The sequence below is a fragment of the Coturnix japonica genome, chromosome 4 (assembly GCF_001577835.2).
Source record: "Coturnix japonica isolate 7356 chromosome 4, Coturnix japonica 2.1, whole genome shotgun sequence".
NCBI lineage: Eukaryota > Metazoa > Chordata > Aves > Galliformes > Phasianidae > Coturnix > Coturnix japonica.
In genome coordinates this window covers 29,520,049-29,537,085 of record NC_029519.1, presented here as the reverse complement: position 1 = coordinate 29,537,085, position 17,037 = coordinate 29,520,049, and the positions used below count along the sequence as shown (strand labels likewise).

At 39.5% G+C, this 17,037-nt stretch overlaps 1 protein-coding gene across 3 annotated transcripts in view; it reads left to right on the top strand.

The window, feature by feature from the left end:
* Window positions 1-324: 324 nt before the first annotated feature.
* The window catches only part of GATB (glutamyl-tRNA amidotransferase subunit B), a 41,168-nt gene continuing 24,455 nt past the window's right edge, over window positions 325-17,037 (top strand). For 2 of the 3 annotated variants that reach the window (XM_032444494.1, XM_015861306.2), the window contains exons 1-3: window positions 325-481; window positions 2,006-2,156; window positions 14,932-15,045. In XM_032444494.1, coding sequence (XP_032300385.1) covers window positions 345-481; window positions 2,006-2,156; window positions 14,932-15,045 — 402 coding nt within the window. In that variant the 5' untranslated portion in view covers window positions 325-344. The remainder of the gene's footprint in view (window positions 482-2,005; window positions 2,157-14,931; window positions 15,046-17,037) is intronic. The other variant, XM_015861307.2, reaches the window with a different exon arrangement.

Genomic DNA, 17,037 nt, shown 5'->3' with positions numbered 1-17,037 from the left:
CAGCTTCTCACGGTAATAATTCCGAGGCACAAGAGGCAATGCCTCTCCAGAAGTAAGGAATTAAACTGTGCCAGGACACAGGCGTGCACCTAACGCTAACAAGGCGGCGGATTAGAACTGAGAGACAACAGCCCCCCGCTCTCCAGAACCGCCTATTCTCAATACGGACCCTACCAGGCGGAGCGCCCGCGTGCAGCCCGCTCTTCCCACAGCATGCGCCAGGTCTGTCGGGAGTTGTAGTTCTCTCTCCCTCCTCTCCTCGCAACCATCCCGCGCTCAGGACTACATTTCCCAGGGGGCGCTGCGGTATCTCCCCCACCCCCCTCAGTGTTTTGCAAAGCAAAATGGCGGCGCGTGGCTGCGGTGTTGTTTGGCGCCGGGCGTTGCAGCGCGGCCCCGGGGGATGTTGCTCCGCTTGCCGCCCTTGTCGGGCCGTCGCTTGCAGCGCCAGAGGTGGGGCGGAGCCGGCGGGGCGGAGCGGGTACGGTGCTGAGGGAGCGCGGGGAGCGGGGCTGGGGGTGAGGGTCTCCTCCCTGTTATGTGTAAGCTTTCATGTTCTCTGTCAACATTCAGGTTTCTCTGCACGACCGATCACCTCAATAAAGTTATGTAGAAAGCAGGAATGTTCTGCTCCGGGGTAGTTCTTCAATGACGTAGATAAAACATACGGTTTGAACAAACGCTGGGTTTCTCGCCTGTGTTGTAGGCAGGAGCGGAGCTCTGTTAATGTTTGTGACTGAGCGTGAGGCTGAGTGCGCTCTGTGGTGGTTTGTCACATGCCATGCGGTAGTGGAGGTGCATTGCAAGGAGACGGGAAATACTGAGATAAATTGGCCAGAAAAAAAAAAAAAAAGATAATTAAAAATAAATATTTCTAAAACAAAGTATTTTCCAGGAATAACGGAAAACCCCGAGGAAAGCATTGCTTCATTAAAATAGCATTGCCTGCTTAAAGCATCTGAATCATAATCCTTTTTTACAGTCTTCCTGAAGCAGCAACAGGTGACAACTGCATCGCGACAGTGATGCTGTAGGGATGTGCTCACTGTAACAGGGCAGGCGGGCTGGAATCCCCTCAGTGCCTTCTGTTCATCTATGCAATAAATGCTGTCCCTCATCTGTTTGATATTTCTCTGCAGCTTGCTTATCTGCTCTAGCTATCTGGGTACTTTCCGTGCTGAGGTATCTTGCTGTAGGAAGGTGATTTCATCACTGAAATATTATTTTGTGCCACTTCATTTGTACAAGGCCAGATAATTACTTACAGAAACCGTCAGGCAATTCATACTGTAAAGGTGACCCTTTTCTCTTATCCATATAAAGGTTACGGATGTGAGAATTGCAATTACTTTCCAGATAATATAGAGAAGCCTTATTCTGCGGAGTATGTTCAGAGAGCAGTAGCTCTCTAGTTGGAGTGATGATTTCTCTATTACCAGATTTCTAATGTTTATGCTAATGTGCTACTAAAACTGCTCTGGAGAGCTACCTTTCCCAGCATGCAAGTGCCTAGCTGACAAAGAATGCATAATTTATTGTGCCACCTGTCTGTTGGAAATTTATCAAACTACATGAGAAGTAATTGATATTTATGATGATTTCATAATTTTCCTGAGTTACCAAATTAGGGTTCATCCAGCATGCGAGTTTGCCTCATTAATTTCTGTAAGGCTTCTCATCTAAGGCAAAGGCGAAAGTTTCAGATCATTACATTTTCTTTCTTAGAGCATTCTCTTCTGTATATTATCATGCACTTTGCCACACAGTCCTGTCTTCATACGTTTTGAGTTACGACCTGGTCTCCAATGTTGCAGCACAACCTTTGCCAACACACTGCAGATGGATTTGCCATATCATTTACAATCATTTCTTATGATACATTAAGCATTGTTTAAAAATTACACTTCAAATTTTTGTTAAAAAAAACAACAATGAACACAACACTATTTTTAGATGGTTTTCAATGTCATCCATGTGTTAACCACATTTGATTTTCTCTTTTCAGCCTTGCTCCATGGGTACCAGTTGTGGGTCTGGAAATTCATGCACAGATCACTTCCAACTCAAAGCTTTTCTCTGGCTCCCAAGTCCAGTTTGCAGCACCTCCAAACTCTTTGGTATCGTTCTTCGATGCTTCTTTACCTGGAACTTTGCCAGTAAGTTTTGTTTTGGCTTAGTTTTTGACAGAACTTATGTATTTAAACTTAGCTGACATTTGCAATATTTTGTTCTTCCTAATATAGAATTATGGTCTATAGAACTATTATTGCCTGTTTTTCTATTTTCTGTTTGTTTGATAATCTGAGATACTCGATATTGTTTCTTTTCAGTCTACAAACTCCCTCCCTAGTTATCCCTACAAGTATTTGATATCTTCGGTAAAGGAAAAAAAAAAGTGTCTGACATATTGAATGAATTGCACTATTTCTCTGAGGCCAGAGTGTATTTGGTTAGTATGAGGCACAGGGTATTCCTTAATGTGAGAGTTACTTAAATTCCTGTCAGAGTAGGACATCTTAGACTTCCAAGTGGCCATTTCGTTTTACTTTGCCATATGTGTGTTGATGTAACTGTCATTTGCTGTTTGCAATGTTTTACTCTGAGATTACTTGGTTTCCAGCATAGAAATTTTCTGGTTTAGGAAAGTGTCAACTGTTCCTATTTTCAGTGCAACATATTTTTAAAAAAAGAAGAAGAAAAATCTACGTGAAAAGCTGTGAACTAGCAAGTCAGAATAGCCAGCTAGCATTTTGCAATGAGAATTTACTAGGGACAACATGATTGTTTGAAGTCAAAGCTCAGTTATAACTTCGGGTTGTTTTGTTACTTTCTTTTGTGATACCTGTGACAGTGCTTCCTTAGAATTCTCAGGGAATCCAAGAGATTTAAAACACACACACACACACAATAAGTATAACCCTATACAGTGAAAAAAAGCACTGAATAGACTTGGCAGTGCCTCATGCAACAAACATGCAGAGATTATAATGGGGTCAAATTATTTTATGCAAGAGCATTCCCCTAAGTATATTTGTGGAGGTTTGAATTCCCATTGCAGGTGTATTTTATTTTTTTTTTAATCTGCTGGAAGCTTTTCTTCACTGTATTAAAGCTTTAAATAATATTGTGAAATTGAGAACTATAGGTGGATTTCTAGGGACTTGGTACGTGCCATGTGATCCTTAAAGAAAGAAATGAGTTGATATTCATTCTGTATTTGCAGAAACATTGAAACCTAAGGAAGTGGAGTTTCGATGCTGATAAGATTTGGACTTGACTGTGGTATCACTGCCAGCCTGGGCTGTTTTAGACCTGACTGTGTGGAAATCTTGAAAACTTCCCAGAGAGAACAGACAACTTCTGAAATCTTTTTGTTTCAGAAGAATCTGGTTAGACTTGAAACATAGAAGATGAGTTCCTTTCATGTGAAGACAGGCCGAGGTTAAGGAGTTCATAATCACATAATTGTTTCAGACTAACTTAACATTCTGAAAATGCATGTAAAAAGTTCTGTTAAATTGTCTAATGCTTGTCTTCAGTCAAGCAGAAAATCTGTTCTTGAAGAACAAAAATGAGCATATGCATAGAGTTCACTTTTACCTACGTATTTCTGTTCCTCCAAGTTTGAGGGGCTTTTTTTGGTTTGTTTTCCTCTGTTACAGTGTTTTACAAATGAGGCTTTGTAGCCTTTGTGAGAATGTGTTAATGCATGCAGGCTTTGGCACAGAAGATAACTGCACCTGAGATGCAAAAGCAGGATGGCTAGGTTAATTGAAAAGTAGTGATTCTGTATTAGCTTCTACAGCAGCTTCTGTCTATGAGAGGAGAAAGATTTATCTTTGTGTAGTAGTGGGGAAAACAGTGTTGAAAGTAAATGTTACAAAAGAGCTGCTTTTGCTTGTTACAATGTGATACAGAATCCAATCTGTACTCTTACCTTCAATTTTTCCCATTGCACTGGTTGTGTGCAAGTTTGAGAACGGTATTTGTTCTGGCACTGAGTGTTTATTTAAAAGAAAGTGAAGCAGCATCTTAACAAATGTCCTAAACTGTCTTTAGCAGGGATGTCATTTGGCCTTTCAAGTCTGTTTTGTTGAGAAATGGGGAAAAAAAAAGGAGCGAGGTTTTAACACAGCTGAGGAATACTGTGGTTGTTCAGCAGAGAATAACTGCTGCTGTAAACTGAGGACGACCATTGCAGTTCTGTGTCAGAGGGATTTAAACTTAACATGGGACCATGGTATGGTTATGATAGGCAGCCATGCTAGCATTGCTGCTTTGCAGCGGGACCAGAAAGAATGGTGCAGAGGGAGCTTTTCTCTTTGTTATACATTTCTTGGTCACTAATGAGCATGGGAGCGATCCTTTCCTGAGTGAAGGGGAAACTATAGGAATCTATTTAGCCCTCCTCCCTCTTTCTGCTTTACATTTTTTTTCTTGTACTGTCATGCAACTTATTTTATGTTACTGCTGCAAGAAAGGCCTTAGGAGGACTATAAAAAACAGGGTTACTGCCATGAACTATGCCACTTTCATAATGTGCCTCTGAGAGACAGCTACAGGCAAGAAGAGCTATGCAGGTGTACTGTTTGGCGTGAGGCAGAAAAAATGACCTGACAAAGCTTTGATTAAATAGTCAGACTGGAAAGCACATCCCATGCCACTCTACAGACTTCATTATTGTGCCCTGTGGTGATGGAGCCCCTCACCCCTGGACCTTCTGCATCTTGCAGACATTTCTGTACAGATTGCCTCTCTTTGGGACAATATATGAGCCCTCAAAATGTAAGAAAGGCTTTTTTTCTTTCTTTTTTTTTTTTCTTTTAAACCAAGTGGATGAACTTGGCAATGAATTTACTGTGGTGCATTCAGAGAACTTGCGGTTTCATAGTGTGGCGTATAATGCATTATATGTACCTGTAGATTGATTTGAAATTCTTCTGAGGATCCAGAAAGGTGGTTTTGCTTCCAGCCTGATGTATCCTCCGTGTTAGTTCTGAGAATGTCTTAAAGGTTTCTAAAGATGAGAATGGGCTCACAGAAAGTGAATCCAGATATTCTCATTCTTGAGGTGGCTGACTAAAAGGTAATTACAGCTCAGCCTAAGAAATAAGGTAATAGACCTAGTAGCTAAAGGCTGAAATCTTTATTGCCTGTGCTTAGTCTTCGTTACTAATCACACCAGAAGATGCACATTTTATGTTTGCGTCCTTCATGATTAAGGTGAAAGCTTGATCCTGCTTTGTTCTAGGCAAATATACTGAGAAATAATCTAGGATTTACGTAACTGAGGTTTGAAGTAATAAGATTTGAATGCTAGTCCTACAGTCAAGTGTCTAGAAATTGTTGACACCTCATGCATTTGAATTTCATTGTCCTTATAGTGTGAACAGAGTCTTTTGTCTGTTTGTAAGGTAATTTTGGCAACACTTGGTAATGACCAAGATCTGCATATAATGAAGAAAAGATAAATTTGGCCACCTTAATAAAACTGGAGTAAGATGCATGGCAAACACTGCTATCGTGAGATTCATGTTAATTTGGGGATATATAAGTGGTCTTCCCTGAAAGCAAAGCCTCCTATTTTATTATGCTAACCCACGATGTCAGAGGTGGATACTGGTGGTACAGCAGCAGACGTTGAACCTTGCCACCAGTATTCCATTCCATGCTGTTGCTGTGACAGACGCAGAGGGGCGGTCTGACAAAACAGTCTTACATGGAAGTTTTTATGAAGCAAAGGTGTGTCACTGAATTCCTCCCTGTGGAATAACCGGCACCTACTGACATTCATTGATATTTGCTGAATGATTCTGGAGACCAGGTAGTGGATGCGAGCACAGTGAGGTGGTGAGTGGTGTGTTTCAGCAATGGTGACAGCAACAGTAGTGACTATATTATGTTATAATGTTATTAGTGTATGTTAGTATGTTAGTAGTGTCTATATTATTATATTGATGCCCCGTCCTTGGAGGTGTTCAAGACCAGGTTGGATGGGGCCCTGGGCAACCTGATCTAGTAAAGGTGTATGTTTGGTGGCCCTGCCAGGCAGGGGGGTTGGAACTACATGATCCTTGAGGTCCCTTCCAACCTGGGTCATTCTGTGATTCTATATTGAAAAATACTGTTTTGCAGCTGTGAATTTGCTCTATCAAATAGTGTTGTTGTGCTCTTCGAATCTCTTGTGGTTTTCATGGGAAAAAATAGGAGGCTTTACTTTTGGAGTGATGTTTTTTTCCTGTTTGACTAGGTATGCTGAAAGACTTGACAGCTCACCCATAGCTGCTGTCCTCTACTGAGATTTTCATAGCCTCATTTTAAATTCCTTTAGTTTTCCGCCAGGAGTGCTGGAAGGATGCCTTTGCACCCTCCTGTATCTTCTCTCAGCTGTATAATGACACCCCTGCAATCAGCTACATCTTTTTTTGTGTGGAAGAAAGTGCAACTAGAATTGCTGTTAGTCCTTGTTGCTTCAGGTATTGCATTACAGGCAACCTGAAGCCCAAAATCTGACTTTCCCAAAGCTGAGGATTGTCACTGCAGCACTGTACTGCACTGTTGTCTTCCCCACCCTGCAGTGCGGTGCTGTGGAATGGTTGCCCAGGAACCTGGTGGGGGTAACAACCTGTTTGGGGACACGGAGGATGCTTCTTAGTTACCCTCTTCTGTGTCAGGACTGCATCCATCCTTCAGAGTGACAGATGCCCTGTGTTTTCACAGCTAGCTTGGTTGATAGATTATCAAACTTCGTGATGAATTTTACATGTTATTAATATACAGGATTTACCTGATGAATTTGCTTTCAAAAGCACTTGAAAGATTTCTGTGGATTTTGTTGTTTTTGTCACCGTCTATATCAGAAGAGAAATGGCATTTCAGACCAGACTTTATACTTAGCATTTGAAACTAGGTTCTTTGATACCCTGGGCCTGTTAAACGTGGTGATTGCAGCACCTGCTTTACCAACGTCTGACTTCAGTAGTGTTTTGACATTCCTGCAGGCATGCATATAAATTTACTCCGTTCTTGTACTACTTTGCTTTGAAAAACTCCGTTTCTTAGCTTTCCTTTTGATAACTCCATTTTAATTGCACACCTTTCTTGAGGAATCGGACAGTCTTATGATCTTTGTATGCATGTTGGTTTAGCTGTCATAATCTACGTTTTCTTTTCTTCTTTGAAACCATATGTGCTTAAGTTGCTGTATCCTTCAACTCTCCTTTAAAAGTAAATTAATTGTAGTGCCTGAAGGAAAAAGTGAGTGCATGCTTGTTTTAAGCTATTTGCTGATGTCGAAGTTCAGTTTAACTGCTTGCTATGTCTTTCACTGAAAGTATAATAACTGCTCAGAGGGAGATGTTTTCCTAGAAATTCATGGTACCTATCTACAGCAGTCCTTTCATTTCAGCTGATATTTGAGCTTGCTACATGCATTTTATCATCACAGTTCACAGCCTTTTGTTGCTTACATAGTCCCAGCTTGCTAGACTTGCGAAGAGTGTTAGTGCTAGTTCCACTAGGCCTCTAAAAAGAAAATCCTGCTTAGGTTAGAAAGATCTGGGGGAGAGAAATAGGCTTTCAAATTATTTGCACCCTGAGTAAGCCCTTACAGTTCATAGACCCTTGAATTTTTGAGAGCGTGATGAATTAGAGCCTACCTGTATAATTTCAAGCAATTAATCAGTTAAATGCTGTTGTACTGGTCTGGAGAAGCCTTTTAAAGATGAGGGAGCCTATTTCAGATGACTTTTAGGGCTGGTTTATCGTGAAGGGTATTCCTTACTGTATTTCCTTCTCTGTATAGGATCATTCACTGCCTGGGTTAGTTACGTATGGAAATGGTTTCCTTCAGTTTGGGTCTGAGAAATGTCACACCTCCTTGGTTAATATGCTTTCTTGCATTGACTTCCCTTCATGCATAACTATGAATGCCATTGTTATAGAAATGTCTCAGCTCTTGTGCTTTGGAGTGTTTGGTGATGTTTGTCATGGCTCTTCTCCCAAGCTCTGAAGAAATGCCCTGTAAAGTTTTCTCTTTTTGCCTGGTCTCCTTTATCTGTGAGAAGCTGCAGCATTAATTCTGGGTGTTCTAGTTGCTTTGTCAAGGCTTACAATTCCTGTAGGGTTTTGTCTCCATAACGTTTCAGAAACTGTGCTACCTACTGGGCTCTCTTCCTTTTAGCTCTTGTTGGCTTTGCTGTTTATCCCTAGCAAGTCCCCGTGGCTGATGTAAACTTGTCAGTTAGAACTGCACTGAGGTGACAAACATCCTGATGTCACCTATTTCAGTAGATCTTTCAGTGCATCAGTGATGTTATCTATGCATTTTCACTTAACTGTGTTGTTCTTTCTTGCTTCACCTTTTGCTTTATGCAGTTGTTTTTGGTTTTTTTTCTACTTCTTAGTGGGGAACTGGTGTTTACAACATCCCGTTTCCCTTATGCACCGTTCTGCTGCTGCAGGGATTGTGCCATCCGTGGTACATGGACAGGCATGGTTGTTACATGACAACTAGACAGATCAGCGTCCCCTCTTTCTGAAGTCAGTCTGAGCTTCCTGCTGAAATGCACATTAGGCTTTTGCAGTGGTATTTCTCAGTGTGCTGGGATTTATTTTAAGTTTGAACTGTGGGTGATTTGGCAGGAGTGGGAGGAATTTCTATTGCTTCTCAGTCACTATATATGCTTTGTTAAGATTTTTATCTCATTTAACATTAAAACTGTTTCCACGTGGTTCCCTTTGAAGGGATGCAAGGTAGTGTTGTACAACATATATATACATTGTATGAAAACGGTGCTCTATAAAGAGTTTCAGTAGCAGCAGTGGTTCAATTTCTTTTAGCATTTTGACTTTGCCAACTGATGTCTTGCTTCTTTGTTCTTATCGTCATTTTTTTCTTTGAAGACTTTTTTAGAAGGCATTTAGGGAACACTGTCCAACAGTGTTTGATGTCAGGTAATTGTAGGTTGGTCTTTGTTCTCATCATGGTCAGCTGTCTCATGTGTAATGTTGCGTAATTGCCAGTTTTATGTATTTTGCCCGAAATTTATCTTGGTGCAATTAGGCTGTAATTGGCTCCTAGGGTAAAATTAATTTATTTCTTTGTATTCTCCTCTTTATTAGCCACCTTGCCACTGTAAATATGTAATAGCTGTTTTTTTGATGTTGTTTGTTTTATGTTTGAAGGAATATCTATCTGGGCTCTTGCCACTGGAGTTTATTAACTACATCTATGGATTTTGCCATTGCAACCATTGTTTTCTATATAGAAATTAACAGAAATTTAACAGAAATTACAGAAAATTAACAGAAGTTAACATTTCTGTATATGTATGAAAATGCTCTGCATTTTCACTGCCAGGTTGGGCCAAATTTGTCTAAAAAAAATTGAGTCTGTTGAAGCATTTGTGAATGTATCAGGAAGCGCTTGAAGAGGAAATCAGTAATTGAGTTTGGGATGTTTGATGGAATGGGGAAGAGATGAAGGGAATCTTGGAAGGGGGAGTGTTGAAATCACTGCTTATGTAAAACAAACTTGGATACTTATTCATTGGAAATTAGTTTTCATTGGGCCTGCTGTTCTTGCCTTTTAATAAAGAATTATAACAAAAAATTTGTTTGATTCCTTAACAGCTTTTAGCAAGATTTGCTGTGTTGTGTCACTTATTATTAGCTTGAATTGGTGTATTCTTGTCTTTGTGTATGCTGCTATTCCTCTGTTTTACCCTCAATTTGTAAGCTGTATTTCTGGGAGCTCTGTCTGGTGAGCAAATAAGTGCATTTCAGTAGACTGTAAAAGGAGGGAGAAGGGCTGAGAGAATTGTTGTAAGGGACTGTGAGCTTTTAGTGAACTCAGAAATAGCAGTGAGGAGCAGAGAGCAGGTAGCCAAGTCAGGGGATGATGGTCACTGTGTATCAAACTTCAGAATTTGTTGCAACTAAGACAAGGGAACTGACCCTCGGCAAACATAGGAGAAATCAACCACCTGCAAAGATAAGAAACTCTTTCAATTCTGTTCTGTCTTAAGTGCTTTGAATTTATTCTTTATTTAACAAGTTAGGGAACATTAGGTGTACTGAAGATAGCAAATGTAATTCAAGTTTAAGAGCTGTATTAGGCTTCTTTCTTATACTTTTGCAGAACTCGGTGTAGGAAAAAAGGTCTGTGTCAAAAGTCTGAATTTGGATTTGGTCAGATTATTGCATAGCTTATGTTTTAGCCACTGTTCTGCCACTGACCTCTTGAATCAGTGAATTGTTTTCTCTAGCACTTCCTTTAACTGAATCTCACATAGTATTGGCATTGGTTTACACTTCAGCTGGTGTAACAGAGTACCCATCCTTCTCACTGCTCAGAAAAACCATGTAGCATGCCCAGAAGATGCTGCTATCAGCAGGAAGGGTATTAAGGATAGATGTGGGACTTGCCACAGATGTGAGAATGTCACAGAAACACAGTGTTAGATTATGGAGTTCATTAACCATTGTATTTCCAGTACATTGTTCTGTCTTTTTCTTGGAACCTGTTGTGAACGGCACAAGTTTATTTGGCTGTAACCACAGATGATGGAAACTTAGACACGAAGATTACTGGTTTGAGGCAGTGCCACTGGATTGACTGCCTTGCTACCAGCCCTGAAAATTGATTGTTTCCACTGAGAACACAGTAGTTCGAATGGAATTTTCCTTCTGTGGGTTTTAGCAACTGTTGTTGAGAAACTCAGCAGTCAGTATTTAAATAGCCTTGAATTTGGTGATACCTTCCTGTTTTTCTTACTCTCAGGGGTCATAATTTCTCTGTAGTGCTGCTGAGTTTTCCTGGTTATCACTGCTACTAGAAGATAGTTGGTCCTATTTTAAGCCTAGCGGTATGAGCTCTCAAACTAGCTCTTCAGCTTCAATGGAATGTGCCTTGTTATTCTTTGGATACACAGAAAGTAATGCGTTTGAGATCTGAGCGCTCCGTAAGATGTCAGAGTTCCTTATTTTTGAGATATGCCATGTATAAGTGTATGCTGCATCACTGCAAGCCAACCCTGCCACCAGACAAGGTTAGGGATAATAATGCGTTTCGTATAGCAGCGTATATCTTTGATACCAGACAGCAGAAAGATAAGGATACCAAATGAATTAAGATATATTTAACTCTACATACTGCTTCAGCTTCTCGGTTGCCAATTTGTTCTCTTTCTCTGTTCTAAAGTCTCCTTGTTAGTCTAAGATATTCATTTCAAATAGCTGTCACTTCCTTCCCTGCTTGCTTGCACCTTTCCTTAGGGGTGAGAGCATAATGCTTATCTTGGGGCTGGGAGTATGCGTGGACTGAAATGCAGGACTTGTTAACTGATGCTGGCCTTATCTTTGAATTTGCCCCACACATAACAACCTCATCTGTTGGAATATTGAGGCTCTTGGAAGACAAAACAAATAACAATACTTATGTTGGCTTGTTACTGTATGCCCAGGGGGGTGGAGTGTGGTTCCCAATGGCTCTATAGGAATAAATGGGTTATTTGGAAGAGGGTTAGCTCTTGCTTATTGTCCTACACATCCTGTACACGCATGGCTGTAAGACACTTATGCCCTTCTGTGTGTGGAGGAGGATGCCATGAAGGAACTCTATGTTGAAGTACTCAACTGCAGTATCAGATTGAAAACTTGCCATTACATTTGTTCTAAGTAGATAAAAGAGTAATTTATTTTGAAGTTGTTAATGCACTTCAAAGAACCATATATTAGAGCAAGGTGGTACTTTGAAAAACTGTAAGAATAGTAATACTGAATATATCTATTATTGGAAGCAAATAAAAATCAGACTGATATGAAACAGGAGAACTGAGAGAGATGATTAGATGTATCTGTGTTCAGGTTTCTAAAGATTACTACCAGGTCTGTGGAGAGCTGGTTAAGTACATTGCACTACTTCCTTCTTCCAGCTGTTTTTGAAATGAAAAGAAGCTAAAATTACATATTTCTGAGATAAGTGGTCCTGTAGGTAATCACCGGATGCTGATTTCTTCATGTGTAGAAGTAGGAGTGAAGGTCTTAAGATAATGAATGAATATGGAATCTACTTTATTAATATGTATGCCCTGGGATCTAATTTTTTTTTAAATTCAATTTTTTAATTACTTTTTATTTTATTTTTACATTTCTGGGACGTTATGTTGACTTCATTGCATTTAGTACTAGAAATACTTCGTTCTGTAGCACAGGCTTCGGGTGTGCTGCTGCCACAAGGGAGAGAGAGCAGAGTTTCCAGTAGAAACAATTTACACCTCCTTCTGTGGTAGCTCTCTAGGAATTTCTTGAAGTAAATACCAGGGAGAGGTGCTTCTGTTTTAGAAGACCAGGAATATTTAAGATGGCTTTCTAGGTTCTTTGTTTGGTCCATAGCTGTTCAGGAGCTGCATAGCTTTCTTTCAAGGCCAGCCACTCTGCGAGCGCATCCGACTGGCAGCTTGTCAGTTCAAGCCAGTAATTTACATCTTTGGTGCTAGTCAAAGCTGTCAACTTAATAACAGCTTACCAGATAAACAAGCTGAAGGGACTTGTTTTAGGTCATTAGTATGGGAAGTTTTACATATTGAATTGATATTTATCACTGCAGATTATTTAAGAAGCTAAGCCGGCTTGAAGGAAATTAGTAGTTTGCTTAGCCAATTCTGCTTTATATGCACAGCGTAGATCAAGTGCTGGAATAAGTAGTGATAGTCAGTTCAGATATGGAGCAGTATTGGATAACTTTTGATTCTTGAGGAAGTAGAGGGACATCTGATGGTTTTTAATTTACTTTTATTTGGGTGTTTTAGTCAAACGTGACAGGAGAAGGACATCTCCACGTGGCACTGCAGGAAGGATGAAATTTGCAGTGACTTCTATCACCACAGTAAATCAGTCAATAAAGAAATACCAATTATCTGTTTACAGTGATTGGGCTACTATGCCCCAGCACACTGGGGACGGGCATACTTTGCAGGCATCAAAGTGATCAGTAATACTACATGGAAAATAATCAGTTCTTAGAATTTTTATGCTAGTTTTTCCCCAGAGACACCAAAGTGGTTCACTAGTTGGGTTTTATCTTGTTCTCAAATTAGAATCAGTTGCAAGCATTTGTGGTCAGGAAATGTTGCAAGTCACTGGGCATGGATTCAGCACTTTGGTGCAGCAGTAGTTTGAGTCTCCTCAGTCTTCATAGAGCCTTAGTGATTTCTGGATAAAGAACTGATGGGTGTAGTTCTCTATTTAGTAAAGCTGAATAGTATAATGCCATAAGGCCTTAAAATTTGCTTTTTAAATTAGAAATGTAGTGGTACTTTAAACATTAAACAATTTCAACTGTTAATAAGTGCTGTTATATGCTTTCTTATAATATCATTACTGTTCTGTCTGAAAGCATTTGATTGCTGAAAGCAGGATCATCTATTGCGTGATGAGCTGCAGCTCTGATACCAAAACAGGGAAATATTCTGAAGTTACCTGTTTTGATTACAGTCAGGACTAATTGCATTCATTGTGGCACAGATCCGTTTCAAAGGGAGGTTTTCTTTCTCTTATCTCTTAAAGTCTGCTCTATGTGTCTTTTAAAATGTTTAATGAATAAAATATGTCCCAACAGGTAAGGTGTTGTAGTAAGCCATATATGGCTGCACTGAAGATCTGAGAGTTCCCTTGTTATGTGTCTTAAATGTTTAATTTGTCTGTATTAGCAAATTTTGAGCTTCTGTTGGATGAAGAGTTTCTCCTATTTCTCAGTGAAAGTTGTTTTATTTTGTACTGGAGGAGTAAAGCAAATTGAAAAAAGCTTTTTGAGGTGAATACCTGGGTGATGGAGCAAGTACAGTTGCTTAATCTGTTTTCAGAAACCAGTCTGGTAAATATAAAAAGTAAATATTCTCAGAAACATTGAAAAAAAAATAGTATTTAAGCCTATTATTTCTTGGTTAGTGAGGTGAAATCAGGTAAATACCTTTACATAATGTGCCCCTTTAATAGTCATACTGGAAATTGCCTTCTTGGCAGCTCTACAGTGTAGAATGAAATGGATAAACATTTGTTCCTGTTTCAAAATATCATCAATGTGAGAGTGTCAGAGGTGCACTAAGGCAAACTCGGTCTTTTTTTCCCTCCTTTCTCCAGTTTCATCTATTTGATGTTAGTTAAACCAACTGTTAAATTAATGAGAGCACATTTGAAAAAAGCTGTAATTATGAAACGTTGCTTGTCAGCGCTTTCTGGAGTGAAATTTTCCTTCTCCTCTGGATCCTGGTGCCTGCTGAGGAGTCAGAGGGACGTAATACTGAGAACTGTGGATTCATTGTGAGAAACTGCGTTCATCTGCCTTGTGAAACCCTCGCTGGGTCTTCAGCTCAGGTGGCATTCCTTAAGAACCTAATGTCATCTCTTTGGTTCCGCTTTAGCAAAGCACATATGTGTTTAATTTTATCCTTATTGAGCAAATCTGTGTGTAAATACTCATGAAATCACTGTGACTTGGTGGTTACAGGTGTTCTGAGGTGTTGTAATGAAATAGCAATGCAGTCCCCAATGCAGATCCACGGTTCTCCCAGTATGACATGACAGCTAGTTGCAAGTCTTATTATTGTTTTTTATGATTTGCCTTTGTATTTTTGAGTGTGCAAGAGTACTGTGTTGATGGTAAAAAGTAGCAAACCAGAACAGTGCACATCATCTTACGTGGCATGCCAAAATGAAAATGGCATTTTTTTCTGTCTTGAAATTATGCAGATTTGTAGCTACCACAGCTTTAATGATTTATATAAGTAGAACTACCCACTCAGGGAAAAGAAAGCACCGTGGTGTCTAAAGGCAAGCAACACTGAATATATACTTCATAGAAGGCAGTGGGTGGGAAACATTTGTGGCACACTGAGTATCTGAGCAAAACCTTGTGTCTTGTTTCCCTAGGTTCTCAACAGGAGATGTGTAGAAGCAGCCGTGATGACAGGCCTGGCACTCAACTGCACTATAAACAAGAAATCCTTGTTTGACAGAAAACACTATTTCTATGCAGATCTGCCTGTAAGTATGCAGTGTAACCAGTCCCTTTACAGCTGTAGGAAAGGACGAGTCTGGAGTATGGGTGGTGATAGAGAATGAATGAAAAGATTCTTTTTCTGTTTTTCAGTCAGAGTTCTGCTCACCCCAACAGGATGCTGTGCTGTGCCCTGATGAATAGACAACTGTACCCTGGTGCTCACTGATTGAATATGATTGCTCTGATTACTGACTCCTTGCTTAGCTGCACAATTCCAGTGGCTTAACGTAATTGAATTGGGAGCTGGAGCTGCTTTGCCCCTTAAGTTTTTTCCATCCCTGGTGTTTAGTACTAATTGTCTGTTAGGATAAAAGCAATCTGATGATAGCCCTTCATTGACCGTGAATATATAACAAACACAAGTTTCAGTGGCATAAACATCATGGTGTCTTTTTTTGTTTGTGCTTAAGGATCTGAAAATATTTAATTTCCTTTTTAAAACTTGCTCAGTCTGTTGTTCCAATAATTAAAAAGAAAAAAGGCAAATGAGGGTTGGTTGGTAGCTTACATATTTGTTAGAAAGTGTCACTGGAAATCAAATGCGATTTGCTGCATTTGGTGTAGGTGTAGAAACAGTCAAATAAAGAAGAAATTTTGTCATTGCAGCAAGGTACAGAAATGTTTAAATCTTTTTTTTTTTCTAATTTTTTTAATAGAAATTTCTATTCTTTCTAGTTCTAACTGTTCTTTTTCTATCAGCTTATTCTCATTGTTGAGAAACTAAGAGAGGAACGATAGTTTTGCTTTCTCTGATTTGAGGCTGAAGATCTGTTATTAGAAGAAAAAATATCTGCTTTTTTTCTTTATTTGAGAAAGATCAGTCATGTCAGCTTATCCTCTTTCTAGGTGAGGTGTCCCAGACATCCACAGAAACAGAATGGGAGGTTTCTCAGGTCCCAAATAAACTTGTAGAGGTGCTGTATTATTAACCACGTTGTTCTTCCTTCCACTCTTTGTTCTGGCATTAGAAATACTTTGAAGTTGCACAAAAAGCATTCAAATACACTTGTTTCCCATCTTGGATGGAAAATGATATTATAGTTGTCTATTTGAGACTGAGATTTTTGTTCTGTTTTCTTTCTTTCTGTTGCGAGTTGTAGCTTCTCTTCTGTGAAGTTCACGTAACTGCTCATTTTGTTTCTGGGGATGACTTTACTAATATTTGTGAGCCATTAAGAGAGGCTATTTTGTGCCCTCAGAGTTCTTTTACACTTCTTTAAGAAACATCACAGGTCTATTTGCATGTCACCTTTGATGTTTCTGCTATTAAAATGAAAGCAATCTCAAATATTCTCATGATTTCTCCTGATGTCCCTCTTTTGCATTCAAACTATATGAAAGAGTTTTGCCATCTAAAAGAAGCATCTGTGTGTGTAAAGGAGAAGAGTAAGGTGGAAGAAAGTGTACAGCATCCTGTGGATAGCCATTGTCTGTGAACATTAATTATAGGAGTCTCTTGTTAAATAAGGATGGAAATTTGGTCAAGGAGATTCTGATTTTATTATCTTGGAACATATAATTCTGGTTTTCTAGTGACTGACTTCTGTAGTTTTAAAGCATTGGCAACAAACCACCTGACCTGCTTTTCACAGTGAAACAGTCTAGTCAGGAACTCTGTAATAAGATGCAGAGTTTAGGCTAATGAGCTGTATAGAGCTGATAAAATAAATCCTGTTCTTAGGGTCTTTTGACAATGGGATTATTGTTACTTGTGAAAATAGGCCTTTGGATAGGAACTGAGATTCTTGTTATTTATTGTCACTCAGCATTTCAGGCTTTAAAAATTCATTTTAATGAGAAGGTTTAGGAGATGAGAAGAGCTGTGTGGTTAGTATAGCCTGCACAGTCAACTATTCTATGTTTGGGATTCCTTTTGTGTTGATTATGGCTAGAAGGTCATGCACTTCATTGCGTGTATAAGTTGGGCTATTCACTGTGCCAGGCCATTGTCCTCTATCCCAATGCACTGTCACCAT